General features: G+C 46.3%; 4 protein-coding genes across 5 annotated transcripts; 3 read left to right on the top strand and 1 right to left on the bottom strand.

The window, feature by feature from the left end:
- Nucleotides 1-43: 43 nt before the first annotated feature.
- Nucleotides 44-3746, bottom strand: LOC135367222 (thioredoxin reductase-like selenoprotein T homolog CG3887). The gene is given in 5 exon segments (XM_064600384.1): nt 44-332; nt 744-886; nt 981-1068; nt 1637-1874; nt 3528-3746. Coding segments are annotated over 4 exon segments (615 nt in total). The 5' UTR covers nt 3698-3746; the 3' UTR covers nt 44-332; nt 744-767.
- Nucleotides 3747-3829: 83 nt separating this feature from the next.
- LOC135367225 (peptidyl-prolyl cis-trans isomerase NIMA-interacting 4-like) lies at nt 3830-5403 on the top strand. 2 transcript variants are annotated; one of them, XM_064600387.1, is made up of 4 exons: nt 3830-4017; nt 4410-4530; nt 5033-5152; nt 5224-5403. In XM_064600387.1, exons 2-4 carry the CDS (start codon nt 4411-4413, stop codon nt 5380-5382), a joined length of 399 nt encoding a protein of 132 aa, XP_064456457.1. In that variant the 5' UTR covers nt 3830-4017; nt 4410; the 3' UTR covers nt 5383-5403. The 2 variants fall into 2 exon arrangements, with proteins under 2 accessions (XP_064456457.1, XP_064456458.1); XM_064600388.1 differs by lacking the exon at nt 3830-4017 and adding an exon at nt 4027-4272.
- A 2850-nt stretch (nt 5404-8253) lies between these two features.
- Nucleotides 8254-9727, top strand: LOC135367598 (uncharacterized). The gene is made up of 5 exons (XM_064600887.1): nt 8254-8293; nt 8366-8651; nt 8892-8904; nt 9001-9203; nt 9577-9727. Exons 1-5 carry the CDS (start codon nt 8254-8256, stop codon nt 9725-9727), a joined length of 693 nt encoding a protein of 230 aa, XP_064456957.1.
- Nucleotides 9728-11494: 1767 nt separating this feature from the next.
- Nucleotides 11495-14546, top strand: LOC135366239 (uncharacterized). The gene is made up of 3 exons (XM_064598911.1): nt 11495-11669; nt 12974-13203; nt 14011-14546. Exons 1-3 carry the CDS (start codon nt 11600-11602, stop codon nt 14296-14298), a joined length of 588 nt encoding a protein of 195 aa, XP_064454981.1. The 5' UTR covers nt 11495-11599; the 3' UTR covers nt 14299-14546.
- Nucleotides 14547-15775: the final 1229 nt, after the last annotated feature.

Here is a 15775-nt window from a genome sequence, read left to right on the forward strand (position 1 = left end):
AATATATCTGTAGGAGAAATATTTCTCATAATATTGCCAGCTCTGAAAAGTGTCTCCAACATTTATTAAAAAAAAAAAAAAGAAACCAGAAAAATCTCCAACGATAAATAAGCCACCCACGCATCTGACTCCTAGCGTGCCAAACTTTCACAACGCATCTGCGCAACGGAACAACCTCTCGATGTGTTGACCAGGCAAGGCGTCTCGACTGCGAAGCTTCGACTTCCTGCTGGCAGTTTGGGACTGCTTGACACAGGAGGTGTCATGTGACAGAGGATAGCCCACTGGGCAGCCACGTGGAGAGGTTGGTGCATGCACAAACATTGCACCTCCTGAAATAACACAAAAGACATAATCACATTTGAGATTTTACATGGTATCCTGGCACAGGGTTGCTTTCTCTCTGTAATTAGTTTGAGCCGAAAAAACATATTTCAACCTGCGCACCAAGGGAGGATTACTTAAGGGGGACAGTAGCATGCATAAACCCATCCATGAAACAGATACCACCACGCTCACCATCGGTCGCCAATCTACTTGGCTAATTCATTCGTCCGAATAGTGCTTTTATAGCACATCAACAAATTTTAAAGATCAGTGCTCTAGCGACAATGAATTCCCAGCACTTCAGTGTCTGCTCTCGGCATGTATTCCATCGAACAGCAGTTAAATAGCGAACGTCGATTAAACAATCCCTTTTGTCAGTGATCAACGAGGAATAAAATGACACCGTGGTTTCTTACCTTTAGCTAAGTGCTGACGCGGTGCTACGTATCCGCCAACGGCAGGACGGGAGACTTGAGGAACACCTGGTTGTCGATGATCTGGAACAATTCTGGTGGAGACGGGATCCTGCCCGTCTCAATTTTGGACCACACTCTTACATCTGCACAGGAAACGCACAGAGAACCAGTTCCATTTGGGAACTTCTCTTTTTTTTTCTCTCTCTCTCCGAAGAACTATCGTCTGGAGGAACGTACCATTGAAGTAGATTTCGAAAGCGCCCGTGGATATTAATTTGCTTTCGATGGCTCCACACACAAAGAATACCATCAAGCAAGAGTACAGCTGTAAAAATGCAGAAGGGTGAACTCATCATTCCACACATCCATTCAGCTGATCAATGAATATTGTCAGTTCTGTCATAATCTGATTCAGTACATAATCACCTGATCGCAAGCGCACAAATGCATTCTGAGACCGAATGCAACCTCCTCTCAATTCTCAGCGTAAGCCATCACTGAACAAAATCTGTATCAACTCAGCCATGCTCCTTGTGCATCCAGCTAATAATTAGATGTGTGCACGGGCACAGTTATGTCTGTGGAATCGCGCGACACTCTAGTTTTGCGGGTTGGAGTCGAACACTTTGAAACCATGCGACTCCGTAAGGCGTACGGACATCACTATTTTGTCCGTAAATAAACACTGCTGTTTCTGCTTACGTTCTCTAAGTGCAGCCGCAACTGAGAGCACCTAGTGAATTCAAAACTATGTGTTCAAGCGAATCACCTGTTGTTTTGCTGTGCCTTCAACTGCTATTATTCAACAAAGTACAAAATGCTTGTTGCGTAGCACCTAACGTATGTGCATGTGTGTTCACGTTTCAACTGCACGGAATGAAGATTCTACAGACCTTGTTAGTCAGCATCCATCCAACAAAGGATGGCGTGGGGCGACCAAGGGAGTGGAAGGGGTCCACACTGAGGAGTACCAGAGCGATGACCCCCAGCTTGAGGAGACCAAGGGCGTGAGCAAGTTGCATCCTAGGGGGTGGGGGTGGGAAGGCTGCCCCCTCCAGAGCCAGGGCGGGGTACTTCTCCTGAAGAAGCCCCGCGTACTGCTCATACGCCCGTCGGTAACCTCACGAGTAGCTGCGAGACGAAGGAGTACAGATGCTATGTGACGTGCCGGAGCTCATAGGGCAACAGAAATCACTTTTTAGAACTGTGAATACAAACCAAACCATGTCGCTGGACTATCCCTGAGGGATAGCATGTCGTCGTGTGCCAACTCTCAGGTTATGGTCGGCGCATCCGAGAGGTAATTGGTATGTGCAAGATTTCTTTCGTCATTTATCGATGTTAGAGAGGGAAAATGAATCACATATGTGCTGGTTGAAAGAACGTACTGTTGAGATAGGGATATGACTGCCAAAGTTAAATCATGTTTTCTGCATTGTATGTGCACCCCTGTGTTCTTGCAATGGCACCAGAAGCATTAGAGTCGAGTATCACAACTGGCAATTCCAATCATCAACCAAATAAAGTTGTCGTTCTTATTCTTGCAACTGTGTGCCTCATAAACAAATATTCTAGCACACTTTCGCGAAATCAGAAATTTATATTCTCTCGTGAATGGAGCCCCCGATGGCTTCCAAGAACAACACACCAAAACTTTTTTGCAAAATTTGTTTGTTTTTTCATAAAATACACACACAAAAAAAAAATATTCAAAGCTTGCTGCCAGGAAATGGCCTTTCCCTCTCCCGGTGACGTAATTGGCATTGCCGGCGAGATTCTCAATCGCTCAGCTGACAACGTCATCAGACTGGTTGCGATTCGAAAGCATGAATGCAGACGTTGCTAGCGGCTGTTCGGCAGCAGATCGCGAGTCAGAAGACCGTATTTTTATGACAGTCTTCGTAACTCACTCCAGTGACGTCGGAATTCAGGCGGGAGCACGCAGCTATATACAAAATCAGAGTAAATTCATTTTCAAATTTTTTTTTTACCGTTTCAAAATGAAATACCATGGTTTGTATACACATCAATCTAGAAACATGTTACGGAGCCAATGTTTCTGTGTCACTAAAGCAAACATGCATGCAACGGAGTATTTTCATTTTGCACGGATTAAAACGGTGACAGCTGTGCCAAGTCAAGCGTTATTCAGTGCAGTAGGTTGAGCAAGCCCAGTTCTGCAAACACCCAGAATCACATACACACATTCTAAATCATGTTGCAGCTGGGACAGGTGTCTTGCGACACCTCGGCTGAAGAATAACGCGGGTCTCTGAATTGAACTGCTCAGCGCTGCATTGTTGTTGAGAGCTGTAGAAAGGTTTTCTCAATGTTCCTAAAATACGCTTTACAACTATGCTCCCATAATATCCTGTTTCCAGACACATGACATTCAGCCTTGCGCAACAAACCCTGAGGGTCATGTTTATCGAGCATCTCAATGAAACATAATCAATTGTGTGTATTGTTCAGCGACCCATCGATGGCCACACTAATGGTAGGTTTCTAGTCCGTTAATTTGTGTACTTCCGTTCTCAAGGCAAACCACTTCTGGCGGAGCTCAATTATCAGACACATTTCCTGAATTATCAAACCACCAATGAATCTGTATCTATCCGTTTCTTGTGAACCACAACAAAAAGTAGCACGTTTCACGTACAAGTGCTTGCTATAATTTCGTGTCACAGTATTCAGTTTTATCTCGACCAGAAATGCAGCGATCCCGATTCTCAACGCACAAAAGCTCCGTTTTTTGATAAATAGCTCGCTCATTGCGTTGCTTACCAGTAGAGGAACTTCAATTTTGGATTCGCAAAATCTGTCTTGAAGCTGGTCTTCGGAATTTCTTTCTGGCTGGTAACATTCTCATCTTGATTAAAGAAGAAATCTTGCAAACTGTAAGCTAAAAATAATAAAAACACGCCGCCGTATATTAACTTCGAATTATCAGCCATGCTCACGGAGTGAACATGGGCAGAAAATGGAGTGCAGGAACTACACCTGCGCCACCTAGAGCTGCCGTCACAAAGCACAAGTTTTGCAAGTTTATTAAATCTGCTACTGCCTGCCAGTCAGTGGCAGCAACGCACAGGTCTAGCGCTTATTTAATAATGTAGTCTAGAGATATTCGGTTGTTATATAATTATGTAGTAAAACAATGACAGCAACGGAAAAAACGTAAAAGTAGTCACGTACGCCGAGGGGCGCCACTTTTGAGATTGTTTATGTTTGTATGACTGTATGACCAGTATGACCATAGCATGAGGCTATAAATGTGAGTACACCTGTAATTTTCATTGCCCGATCGACTTGAATAGGGGACGAGAGGAAACGCGGCATCGATCCAGATCAGGAGAGACCAGGAAGAACTGGCAAAAAATGCCCACAATCAGTTTGCGACCGTTCCATACCGTATACCACCTCCATTAGAAGCTTTGTACGAGCCTCCAAGCTGATAATATGCTGATAATGCAAACACAATGCTATGACATTTCAGGACAGCACTACGCAGTGTTATGACACCGTAAAGGTAAACCTTACTTAGGTGCCGACAATTCTGAACACTGCGTATGATGCGGATGCTTCATAATCCTCCTATATTAACTCTGTGTCATAACATGAGGCAAGTGAGAGTGTGTGGGTGTTTCAGAATGAACTTGTTCACAGAATGGCACCAAAAGGCAAAGGAGATGCAAAAGCAGGAAAATCTGGTGGGAAGTCCGCTGCAGCTAAAGGGGACGATTCAGAAGCGAAGGGCAAACAGAGCAAGGGTGGAACTGCCGTCAAGGTAAACGTACTACTGATCTTCTTGTGCATTGAATTTATTTTATTCGTGTAGTTACAAGTACTACACTTATCTTCAATGAGTATTGCAAAAGGAGAGGCTAAAAGCCAGTAGAACACATGGAGATGCAGAAGTTCCATTCGCTTCACCTGCACTATGTGAACCAGTACATGGTGACGCTGAGAAGAATTCAAACCTTCCCTCTGCGTCGCCATGGAGTCACATAGCACCACTTCAGCAGTGCAGGTGCACCTCTGCACTAGTGCCGTAACGAGAACACCACCAAAGTGCCGCTGTAGTGCAGACCTTCTGATGCTTTGTGCGAAGGTGAATACCCGAAGAGATTGGAAGTGATGAAGAAACGATCTGCTCATTGATTACAGTGTGGAGAACTGTTGTGAGAGTCACAGAAAATTCATTGCACAAAAGCAGCGTTAATGTATATACCTTCGTACACTTGACAATCTGAGTAGAAACTCACAATGGCCTCTTTATGACGCGACAGGTTAGGCATATTTTGTGCGAAAAACAGTCTAAGGCTCTCGAGGCACTGGAGAAGATTAAGGGAGGCATGAAATTCAACGAGGTTGCTGCTACCTACAGTGAAGACAAAGCTCGGCAAGGGGTGAGTCGAGTGTGCTGTGCACCCCTTTTGGCAGATGGGTCTCACACCTTTGCACTGCTCGTACAATGTAGGGCGACTTGGGATGGATGACCCGAGGATCCATGGTGGGGCCTTTCCAGGATGCAGCTTTTGCTCTGCCTGTCAGCAGTCTAGGAAACCCTGTCTACACAGATCCACCCGTGAAGACAAAGTTTGGTTATCACATCATTATGGTTGAAGGAAAAAAATAAAATATGCTTGTCCCATTGAAACACGTAGCACTTAGCGACTTTGCTGGGGGGTGTTGGAATTGACGCAGAGTACAAGAAATGTTGAACACTCTGTGGGTAATAACTGCATGAAGCAACGGTAAGGCCATCATTGGAGCATGGAAGAGCTCGTGATAGTTTGTTTCGTACTCGCTTGTCAGTGCCGATATTTGCAAAATGACATTTTATATCCACGATTAGTCTGTGAATGGCTCATGAGACGGTGTAGTAGTGTCTTTAATCCCCTGAATACTATTTGGGCATGGACCCTTTGCAGACCAGAATGGTATGGACAACTGCTTTGTATTTCTCTCCACTCTTTCGGCTTATCGATGGGAACTACTTGATCAAGAATATTTGCATAAACATTGTTCTGAAGCAGAACACTTTGTTTAAGTTGTGCCTGCAAGCAGAAGCAGGTGCCAGAAATAACTGAGCATAGACATTAGAGATAATGCAAAAGCAATTTAAAAAAATAACCACATGAAGATACCGTGAACTGATAAGTGTGTGTTGATGAAAACACTGGTGGGCACTTCAATCATAATCTCCAGGTGCTGTACAAATAATAGAGAGTGTTTGTAAACCATTGACAAACTGACTGGGAGGCTATCTTACAAACCGGAACCAATGACAGAGAGCGACTCAGCATCTTATCTGTTGATAGGGTGCGGTAGACGCAGTAGCCTACCGGGCTACTGATAGCGGTCTACCAACACTCGCTAATGTGACCTGAGAAGTTATACCTTCCGGGACTAATCACAGCGTCCATGACTCAGCGTTATTCATTGATTGGGTGCTGTAGAGTGTAGCCACGGTATTTCGGAAGTGACGTTATCAACGGACTACCAACACTCTTCGTATACTTTCTGCTTCCCAATATTAGATCAGCCTGTGTAGAGAGCAAAGCAAACAAATGAAGTAATCTACCGGTTTGTCACATTCACTAATGGTTTGTGGCTCTATGGCGGGCTGAGGGTTGGCTAGGGCTTAAATCTCTTGTCGAAAGAATCCTACTGTTTGTTTCTTTTTTCTTTTGTTTTTTTTTTTCATTGCAAACCACGAGCTTTACATTGCATTCCCCCAAACTATTGTTCCTCTTTCTGATGGGGAAGTATCATAAAATTAAATTATAGTTTTGAGAAGTATGACGTCACAGTGTGCGCGGTCTACCACCCGTCTGGCAACAACATCCCTGCACGGTCAATTTCTGTCTCCTCACTACAGCTCAGCTATGCTACACCTGCTGGCAGTTTTCCCACGTGGGGCAGAGAGCGGTGACCGAGAAGTGCAGGCGTGTTGCTAAGACACAGACGCCGCAGCTCGTGGTGACGTCACCTATTCTGGAAAAATCCGAAACTATGAAGTTTTGCGCGTTCTTTCCAAAGTTCGCGGGAGCACGTAATGCTCACTGACAGCATAAATATTTTTGCTTAGTAAGGAGACTCTGAACCATGGGCGTTCCCAGGATTCTTTCCAAGGGGAGTAAAGCGCTTCCAGGGGGGGGGAAGCAAGAGTGCAAACCCCCACTCCCCTACCACATCTTTTTCTGGGGGTGGACGTTGCGCAGTGTGTGGGTGTTCATAGGTTCCCATCATGACATCTGAGAATAATCATTACGACCTATGATTAAAGAGCGCACTACTTTCACAAACGACCATGGAGTTAGGGGGGGTCACGGCCACCCTCGCACCACTCTCGGTACGCCCATGCTCTGAACCAGGTTGATTAACTTTGTCTGGAGGAAGCGAGATGAATTTTCTTTACAGCGAAATAAACCCGAGAGCACGAGCTTGTCAGCACCGTTTCGCTTTTGTCGAATTTGCTTTACTTTGAACGGATGGCACAGAAGTATTGTGATGCTAAAACGTGCAATAGCATTCCGGATACAAAGGAAAATCATACAAATCATTATGTGGGGTAACAAAGAGGTTCTTTTGGATCTGGTATTGGCAGTGTAGCGGGGTGTAATGACGTCACCGAAATGATATGCAACACGTGGGCGCGACGGAAGATGTCACCTGCATGATCGCCACCCGTCCCGGGTCCCTGGCGCCGGAGAATGGCCCTGCTTGCAGATTCATCCGGCCGAATCTTCTTTCCGCTACGTCTACTTTATAAAGCAGGGCACGTCTAAAAGAAAGAGCATAGTGTTCTTCACGCACATTCGTCCTTGATGCTGTGCTGCATCGTGGACATAACGGTCTGGTCGTGGTCGCTATCCTGGATCGTCTGTGGGTAAGCACAGGTGTTTTGTTGTACAATGTTCAGGATTTCATTGACTTTATGTAGCCACAGAATTGCAGGAGGGTTGAATATTACGTATTAGTATTTCATTTACTTTTGAGAAAGAATAATATTCTTGTTCAAAGAAGCATGTCAAAATGCTTATAGCAAACATGGTGTGAGTTAATACATATCGGAGTTTTGCGGTTTAAAGACATTTAAGAAGATGCTGAAAGAGTGAAATAACTAAGTTTTCGGCTAATGTGCAAGGGAGTAGATGAGCTAGTACATTGCAAACCAAGAGAAACCTTAGACAGAAGGAAAGACAAAACGATCGTTAGCTAAACTTGTTAGGTCCAGACCAGGTGCTGAAAGTGCCATGGAATTCAATAGAAGTATCATAAACCAAGTTTCGTACTCGTGCTAAGAAATATTCTGGCGGATATGTAGCGCATGCATTGTTTTCTGTACACAGCCAGCGGCGCGAGGCGACCCAGGTTATTTAATATATATACATATAATTAGGCATATGGAGGTAGGACAGGAGAAAAAACCATCACAGTCGATGCTAACACTGTGCCTTACAGTGTGCCTGTATCTTCGAAGCAAATGCTTTCTATTCGAGGCATGACATTGCTGTTGCACCTTTACAACATCGATGCATGTTGTAAGAACAACTAAGCCAAGCGCTGTCTTGTTATGTCAGACTTAAAGCGCGACCTTATCTTCTCCCTCGCAGTCATGGAATATCACCGTTTCCTCCTGGTCGTCTGTGCTCTCTGTTGCGCTTACAGTCAGGTACAAGCGTACAGCAACAGCACGCTAGGATTCCGTGGTCCGCTTGATGCACAGAGGAGACAAGCACTCGTTAGCGCGCTTCCTGCAGCGACTGCAGGTTTGGGTGGTCTTCTAGTAGGCGGCGTCCTCTACGGTCTGTCAGTAATTCCTGCCGTCATTGCCCTGCTGGGAACTGGAGGTGGCCTTCCTCTAGCTGGCCTCTTCAGCAGCCTATTCCGGCGAAAAAGGTATGTACTTCTGGCTCCAGTGCAGAGCGGGCGCCACAGATCCATGTTAATGCCACGGGACACTCGACACGTACATCGTTCATGTCTCTCGTTCCGTGGCGTTCCATCATGCTCACTTTTACCGACACTCTCTACATGGGATACACGTTCTCAAAGGCAATCACCTTGCTAAGGTAATGGCACTTCCACTACCACTGAGAATGTTGGACAAAAGGTGACAGATGAGGACACTTCTTACAGCATGCGCACATCTGTTCTTTCGCTTCGTTCATGTCCGCGGACTAAAGGGAACACGTGACTCTTATGTGGCTTTGGTTGCCTGTATAATAGGTCTTCATCCGGAGCAAAGAGTGACAGCGGTCTGGGTAGCTTCCTGGGTTCGGAGGACACCCAGCAACTCTTGGAGCTTCTTCGCAACGCACTCACAAGGTGGGACAAGGCGTCCGAGTCTTGCCGCAAGATGTATGTATGCCAACTGACCGCTCAAGCCTCTCAGAGTGGACTACTCCCCGACATGAGGGCCCTGGATGACGCCGTCTCACTTCTCTTTGTGTAAGGAGCATATATATATGGTACAACATTACGGATCAGCTCACTTATCGGGCCTGTACGTTGCGCCATCACGCGTGAGTGAAGGTGTTTACGCAGCAGCGTCTCTTCTGAATATTAGTGACGCTTGGTTAGCTTCAATTAGCGTCCTATAGGCTATTGTGCAGATATGTGCGGACATGAACTTTTCCGGGTCAAAACGGCTCCGGTAAACTGTAAGCAATCACCGTAAATTGGAACAGCATTGGAATTGGAATATACGTAATATACGTAAATTGGAATATAATCGTTTATATATTATAGAAGCAAAGCACGAGCAGTTACCTATATAATGCAGTTTATGAATTATTTGAGAAGAAAAAAAAAACTATTTCAGGGGTGTATCAAGCGCCATGGGCAGCGGACCTACCACGGACTTTCTCAGAGCAGCCAGAGACGGACTCCAAAAGCAACGTGGATGTCATACAAATTACTCCTGCGACACTCCTCTTACCGCCCCAAGAGATCCACGCAAGAAACCACAGTAGTACGCCACGGACGAATTCAACGTGCGTCACCTCTGCACCGATTGAAGACTCTCTGAAGAAAGCATGCGACGTCGTGCACGTGCAGGGCGTGTCATCATGGGCGTCGACCCAACGGACTGTTGTTCCGCTGTGAGGCTATTTGCTGCTCGTGGTTATCTTACACCCTGTAAGATGTGTTATACGGCAAACTTTATACTGTGCAACCGGCTAATGCCCAGTAGAACACCAACAACTTGCAACTTCTCGTGGGAAAGCTTGTACTCAGATTCCTACAGAGTATGTCGTCAGTGACGCCACCTGACGAAACGATGTCAGTGCGCAGATGCACAGATGACCAATCAGGATGAGTTAAAGGTACCGTAAAGCAGCAGACAGACAGGTTTTGTTGGCGGCGTAGTTCAGCAGCTTCACGCTTGTAAACCATGCAAAACAAGTTATACATGTGACAGGGAAAGCTCAGTATTTTTAATTTGCTAGTAAAATTGCGGTAAAATGGCTCGAGGGGACGTCTGGTGGGAAATAATCTCCAATTCGTCAAGCAAACAGTGATCTATGTTCCCGATCCCGCCTAGCTTGCTGCTCTCGACGGCTACGTAGCCAACAAGTAGCCGACTTCTTCTGTTCTGGACACGTTGTTATGAGCATGCAATGTAGTTTTACCGCCATACTTGACGAGCAATGCGCAGTTGGCGGCGACTTCGACACAGTGTTGCCCGCAATTTTCAGTTTTAATTTATTTTCTCAAAAACTATGAGAGCAGTTGGAACAAAAATTGTGACGTAAGAGTGCTGAGGGCTATCCAGTAACACACAAAGACGCATCTTCTGGGATTGTGGCTCAGATGCTTTACAGTACCTTTATGGGTAGAGACCTCAGGACAAGACCGGACGATATTTCGAATAGCCTTCGTCTGGACTAGCCTCTGTCCGAAATATGGGCTAACGTTTCCTTACCCGTTCGCTGGATTTTCTATCAATCTATAATCAGGATGAGGATGGGTAGAGAGACGCAAATAATGGCAACACCAGGGCGAATCTGTGACAGCCCTGATAAGCAAAGCGTCTTAGTGCACAGAGCCACGTTCCACAGGGAAAGGGAAATGAAGGAAGGGTTCTTTCAGATTTTTCGTCTGTTTGAAACCGTCCGGTAAGAATTCCTCCTCCTTGTCTTCTAGTATGCAATGTGCAACTCGTTTATTTATTTATTTATTTATTGCCCCGATATAGGGCTCTTGTTTGGCGTCGTTTTTTTTTTCCAACTTACATCTATTATTTATTCCCGCATTCACCCCATGTGCGCTAGCGCAATATGTCATCGATATGAGTGGATATTGTACTGTCTTTGCCAGTGCGTGCTTTGTAGGATATACTTTTAATAATAAAAAGTTTCGCAATAAATTGTTGTTTGTTGTTTGCAAGGAAAAAAGAGGAGAAATTTTTTTATAGTAAATACATTTTTGTAGCGTCCACTTATGCGTGGCTTTCCCACGGCGAATTGAAGGGCTCGAAAGCCAAACCTTATCCGCTGTTCACGTGTCATTTCTTCCCATTGTTTCTCTTTGGTGCATCTGTAGTGCATCACTTAGTACTCGACCCCGAAACTTCAACGCAACAAGGCCGTGTGCCGCCAGGGGCGTACTATTCTCAAAATACTGCTCAAAACATCTCGCGGCAATCACATGATCCAATCACGCTACAATATTGGACTAACGGCCTACCAGTCCACTCAGGCAAATCAACACACATCGACATCAACGTGCATCATCGCATATGTGCTCAAGAAGAAAGACAAAGTGCAATGCGCGGGTCGCAGAGCCTGTGGCTGTCGCCCGGCGCTGCGCAAAAATTGTGAGATTCGTGCGGTCCCTTCGTCATGTCAATGTCGGACCGCAGTAGAAGACACGTAGAAAGCGAGTCCGAGTACGAGTCTTCGGAATTGACCGGTAAGTTGCTGAATGACAGTGAACCACACATCGCAAAGGGATATCCATTGAATGCAACACTCCTATAGGGACACAACTTATACTACAACGAACGCAATGTCTCCAAGAACACAGTGCACTCGCGCGGCACACTGTGGTTCCTAGAAGCACAAAGAAGCACTTACGCACACCAAGACAACGTACAACTGTGTGGTTAGCTTCCGCGCTGCTCGCATAGGGGGGGGGGGGGGGGATTCCATCGCACTCAATAAGTCGGTTAAGTGTAGGGCTACCTACAGAGAGAACCTTTTCGAAATTGCTGAAGCCTAAAGCAAATGTGGTATTTGTCACCATGTCATATCACTGCGTCTATGTTGCTACGACGCTGTGTCTGCCGTTTCCGTGCGGGAACTATGGCTCGTTATATCGAGATATATATATATATATATAATAAACTCGTAGTAAACGTAGTATTTCTGCTAATATCCAATCATAGGCGAGGTGGAGACCCACAGAACCATAGAACTATGTGTGATCTCACCGAATTGAAATGTTGGGTCTACAGCCCTCTTCTCGATGCAACTTCCCGAGTGAACCCTTCGTATATTGCTCAAGAGATACTACGAAATCCATTCGCCGATGCCGGTGGAAATGTTAGAAAGCAACCATGGCGAGACTATAGCTTTTCGACCACTGCCATATTTTCAATTCCTTGATGACTTAAATGTATTTCTGCTGTGGTGGTGGTGCAAGGGCTCGCCGTTGTCGGCCTCACACAGGTGGGCAACGTCACGACTGACGCCCTTGGGGAATGTGCATCCTGGGCCGACTTCTAAGGGAACTGTGTGCCGACATATGTCTGAAAGCGCCTGAAGAAAACCCAGGAAAAACCTCAGACAGTACAGCCGGCGCCGGGATTCGAACCCGGGTACCTCCCAGTCTCCACGTGATATGGCCAGCACGCTAACCACTGAGCCACGGGAGCTGGTCTTCTGCATTTCTCCTTTATTTCGGTATTTCTGCTGCTCTGGCAATGACACCTTCAGCGTGTTGTAGGACCTTCAGTTTGACGTCAAACGTGATCGTTTGTGCAGCAGTTGACGGATTTTTGCGGTGGCATACGGTTATCCTTCATCTCGACAATGAGAAATGCAAACTTTCACGAAGGCCTTTATCGTTCTCTTAAGGTACGTCCTCACTCTGCCGATTGACAAAGTGAGCCGTAGGCAAAGCGCACCGAGAAAGCCGACACGCAAGACCGATCGGAATCGTGAGGACGCACCTTTAGAAGCAGGCTTATCTTATAAACCCTTCTTTCCCAACAGATGAGTGGGTTCGGAGCAGCGATGGCGGTGTCCCTCGTCATGCCATGGTTGGAGGCCAGAACCTGCACGGAGAGCCTTTCTACATAGCCCGAGTAAATTTCCGGGGAAATCTCCTTCCAGGCAAACTACTGCCTTCGGCACGTCTGTGCTTTGTCTCCTTGGACCAGGCAGAGTACTCGAGCAGCGTGTACGAGGTGCTCACACGGTCCTCAAATCTCAGCTACCACTGGGTACGAAGACGGTCATGCCCTACTTGTCGCAGCCATATATGTAGAGCATAGACTATATTACGGTAAATTTCTTTGATCCCGCGATGCCATATTTAGACAAAATGGTGCCGAAATGAACCTTTCTGAGGTTCTGCACCTTTTTTTGTAGCGAGCACCGAGCAATAGGGGCAAAGCCCGAGGAAGGGCCAGTTGGCACTCAGGTACAAAAGACTTTGTTCCAAAAAGACAAAAGTTCCTGGCGCTGCTGAGACGGTACAAAGAGACGGGGACACTGAGAATCACAGAACCCCAGATATAGATAGGACACGCGTTGTGTGCTTTGTCTATCATGTCTATCACCACGAGCACTGCCTATCACCACCAGCAATGGGGTAGAGTATCGCCCCCTGGCGATGAAACCCCCCATTCATCATCTCGCAATAAAGTTGTTTGTTACCTTGTCTATCCCTGTGGCTCTATATTCCGCGTTTCTGTACCACCTCTTCAGTGCCAGGAACAAAGACTCTTATGTGTGTGCATAATCTGCATACTAGGTGTCCAAATAAAAACGGGTATAGGAACCAGACCCATACTCATCATAAACAGGTTCACATAAAACTGGCGGCACTTGATATAGTTGCACCCCGCAAGCGCTTCACTGCAGCACTATACATCCTGATGTTGTCAATTCTGAATCCTGCTCCAAATCCATGCTGATTGCAGAAGACACGGGAGGAAACACAACTGACGCGGACAAGCACTTGCAGTTGTTATGTTGCATTCTGTCCTATGTCTTATCTTATCTGAATTAACTTATCTGAATCCTAGGTTCGAATGGGAGGATGCGTGATTCCGCGCAACGCCATCGTCGGTGGCAGGACTGCGATGGGAGAGCTCATCTACGTCGGCCGCCACATGCACAAGGGTGAACTTACTCCCGGAAAGATAATTCCGTCTCATCGCTGCATCTACGTCCCTTATCTCGGTAAAGAGATACGGTACAGGGACTTTGAAGTTCTCATTCAGGGAGAATATCCCTTCTTTGACGTACCCAAGAGGGAGTGCCCAATAGCAAACAAGAAGGATTCTCCAGCCGGAAGCTCGAGGCGAGTGTAAACTCCTCGTCAGCAGGAAATAACAGCGCCTGCGTCTGTTTGTGCTAAGCTTCTCTTGGCATGCTCTTCACGACGGTGTCCTTGCAAATACTCGAAACTTCCGCTAACAAAAGGCTTGAGGCATTTGGTGTCGGTAGTGCGAGTGTGCTAGAAATGACGCTCTACCAAAAGGCTGTTGGACTCTCAACTAGTGCGAGGCGGATTTTTTATGTTATCATGTTATATTATTAAATTGACCATGGTGGTTTAGTGAGCTTCCTGTTGCAAGGACAATCTGCCTTAGCATGTAGCCATTGATGTACAGATCTCGCCAACACCTTACGGAACAAGCAGGGCGATGTATTTCTTGACCGGGGCGACACCCTAGCAGCGAACGGGAGTGGACACACTATGGCTCAGGGGTGCGTGGAATACCCAGTCACCTGTCTGTAACTGGATCTGCTCTCGTATTCTGCAAGTACGTATTGCACGTACTTACACAGTGCCCAGAAGAACAAGACGCAAGGGAAAGGCTGTCCCAGACACTTCGGGGTACGTTGCGAAACAAAATGATGACAACAACAATGACAGGAGCGACGTCACACGCTCCCTCCACTCAAGGGCGCGCTGGACCACCTCCAAGCATCCCTTGAGTGGTCCGAGTGAGCTACATACACAGAGCGGTCGACTGTAGCGATGTAGTTATTGAATTTGTACATAGGTTCTAGAATGGAGACAACTGCGTAACTGAAGCAACAAGAAAGGACCCCTTGTTAGCACGTTTGACACAAGGAATCTCTGAAGTCAGAGCAAGAATAAGACTGTCAGCCTCGTATTCTACTACATTTTGGAATACTTACGTAAGGTGATATCGGCTTACACCCTTTGCAGGCGATATAGGGCATCTGTGGCTCATTTCCCATAATGTCGTTTCAGCTATACACCTGTCTATGAACGCAGACCCATTCTACAGGGTGTGTGCAGAAAAACGTGACCCGCATTTTTACATGTAACTCGTTGTCTATACTTACCCGAGGAACTTCCGGTGGCGTACGATGGCGTATTTATGCGTGCGAAAGCTACAAAAACATCCTGGAAGCCATACTCAGCGTAAAAAAAAAAAAGATAAACAGAGCGCGAAAACATCGGCTTCCATGCATTAGAATAGGGCGGTCATGACAGTGCAATGTAGTGCATGGCGGTCTCAAGAGAGTTATGTGCAGGCACCGCTAGGGGTACTACCGATGAGCATCCATGTGGGACATCGTTTCGATTTCTGCACCGATAGCTCCCCTAGCGGTACTTGAACAGAACTCTCCTGCGTCCGCCATGTTGCCCTATTCTGATGCACGGAGGCCAAAGTTTTCGTTGCTCTGTCTATTTTTTAAGCTGAGTATGGCTTCCACGATTTTTCTGCAGATTTCGCACGCATAGATGCGCCATCGTGCGCCACCGGAAGTTCGTTGGTTAGGTAGACAACAAGCTATGTGCCTAAATGC

The sequence above is a fragment of the Ornithodoros turicata genome, chromosome 8 (assembly GCF_037126465.1).
Source record: "Ornithodoros turicata isolate Travis chromosome 8, ASM3712646v1, whole genome shotgun sequence".
Taxonomy (NCBI): domain Eukaryota; kingdom Metazoa; phylum Arthropoda; class Arachnida; order Ixodida; family Argasidae; genus Ornithodoros; species Ornithodoros turicata.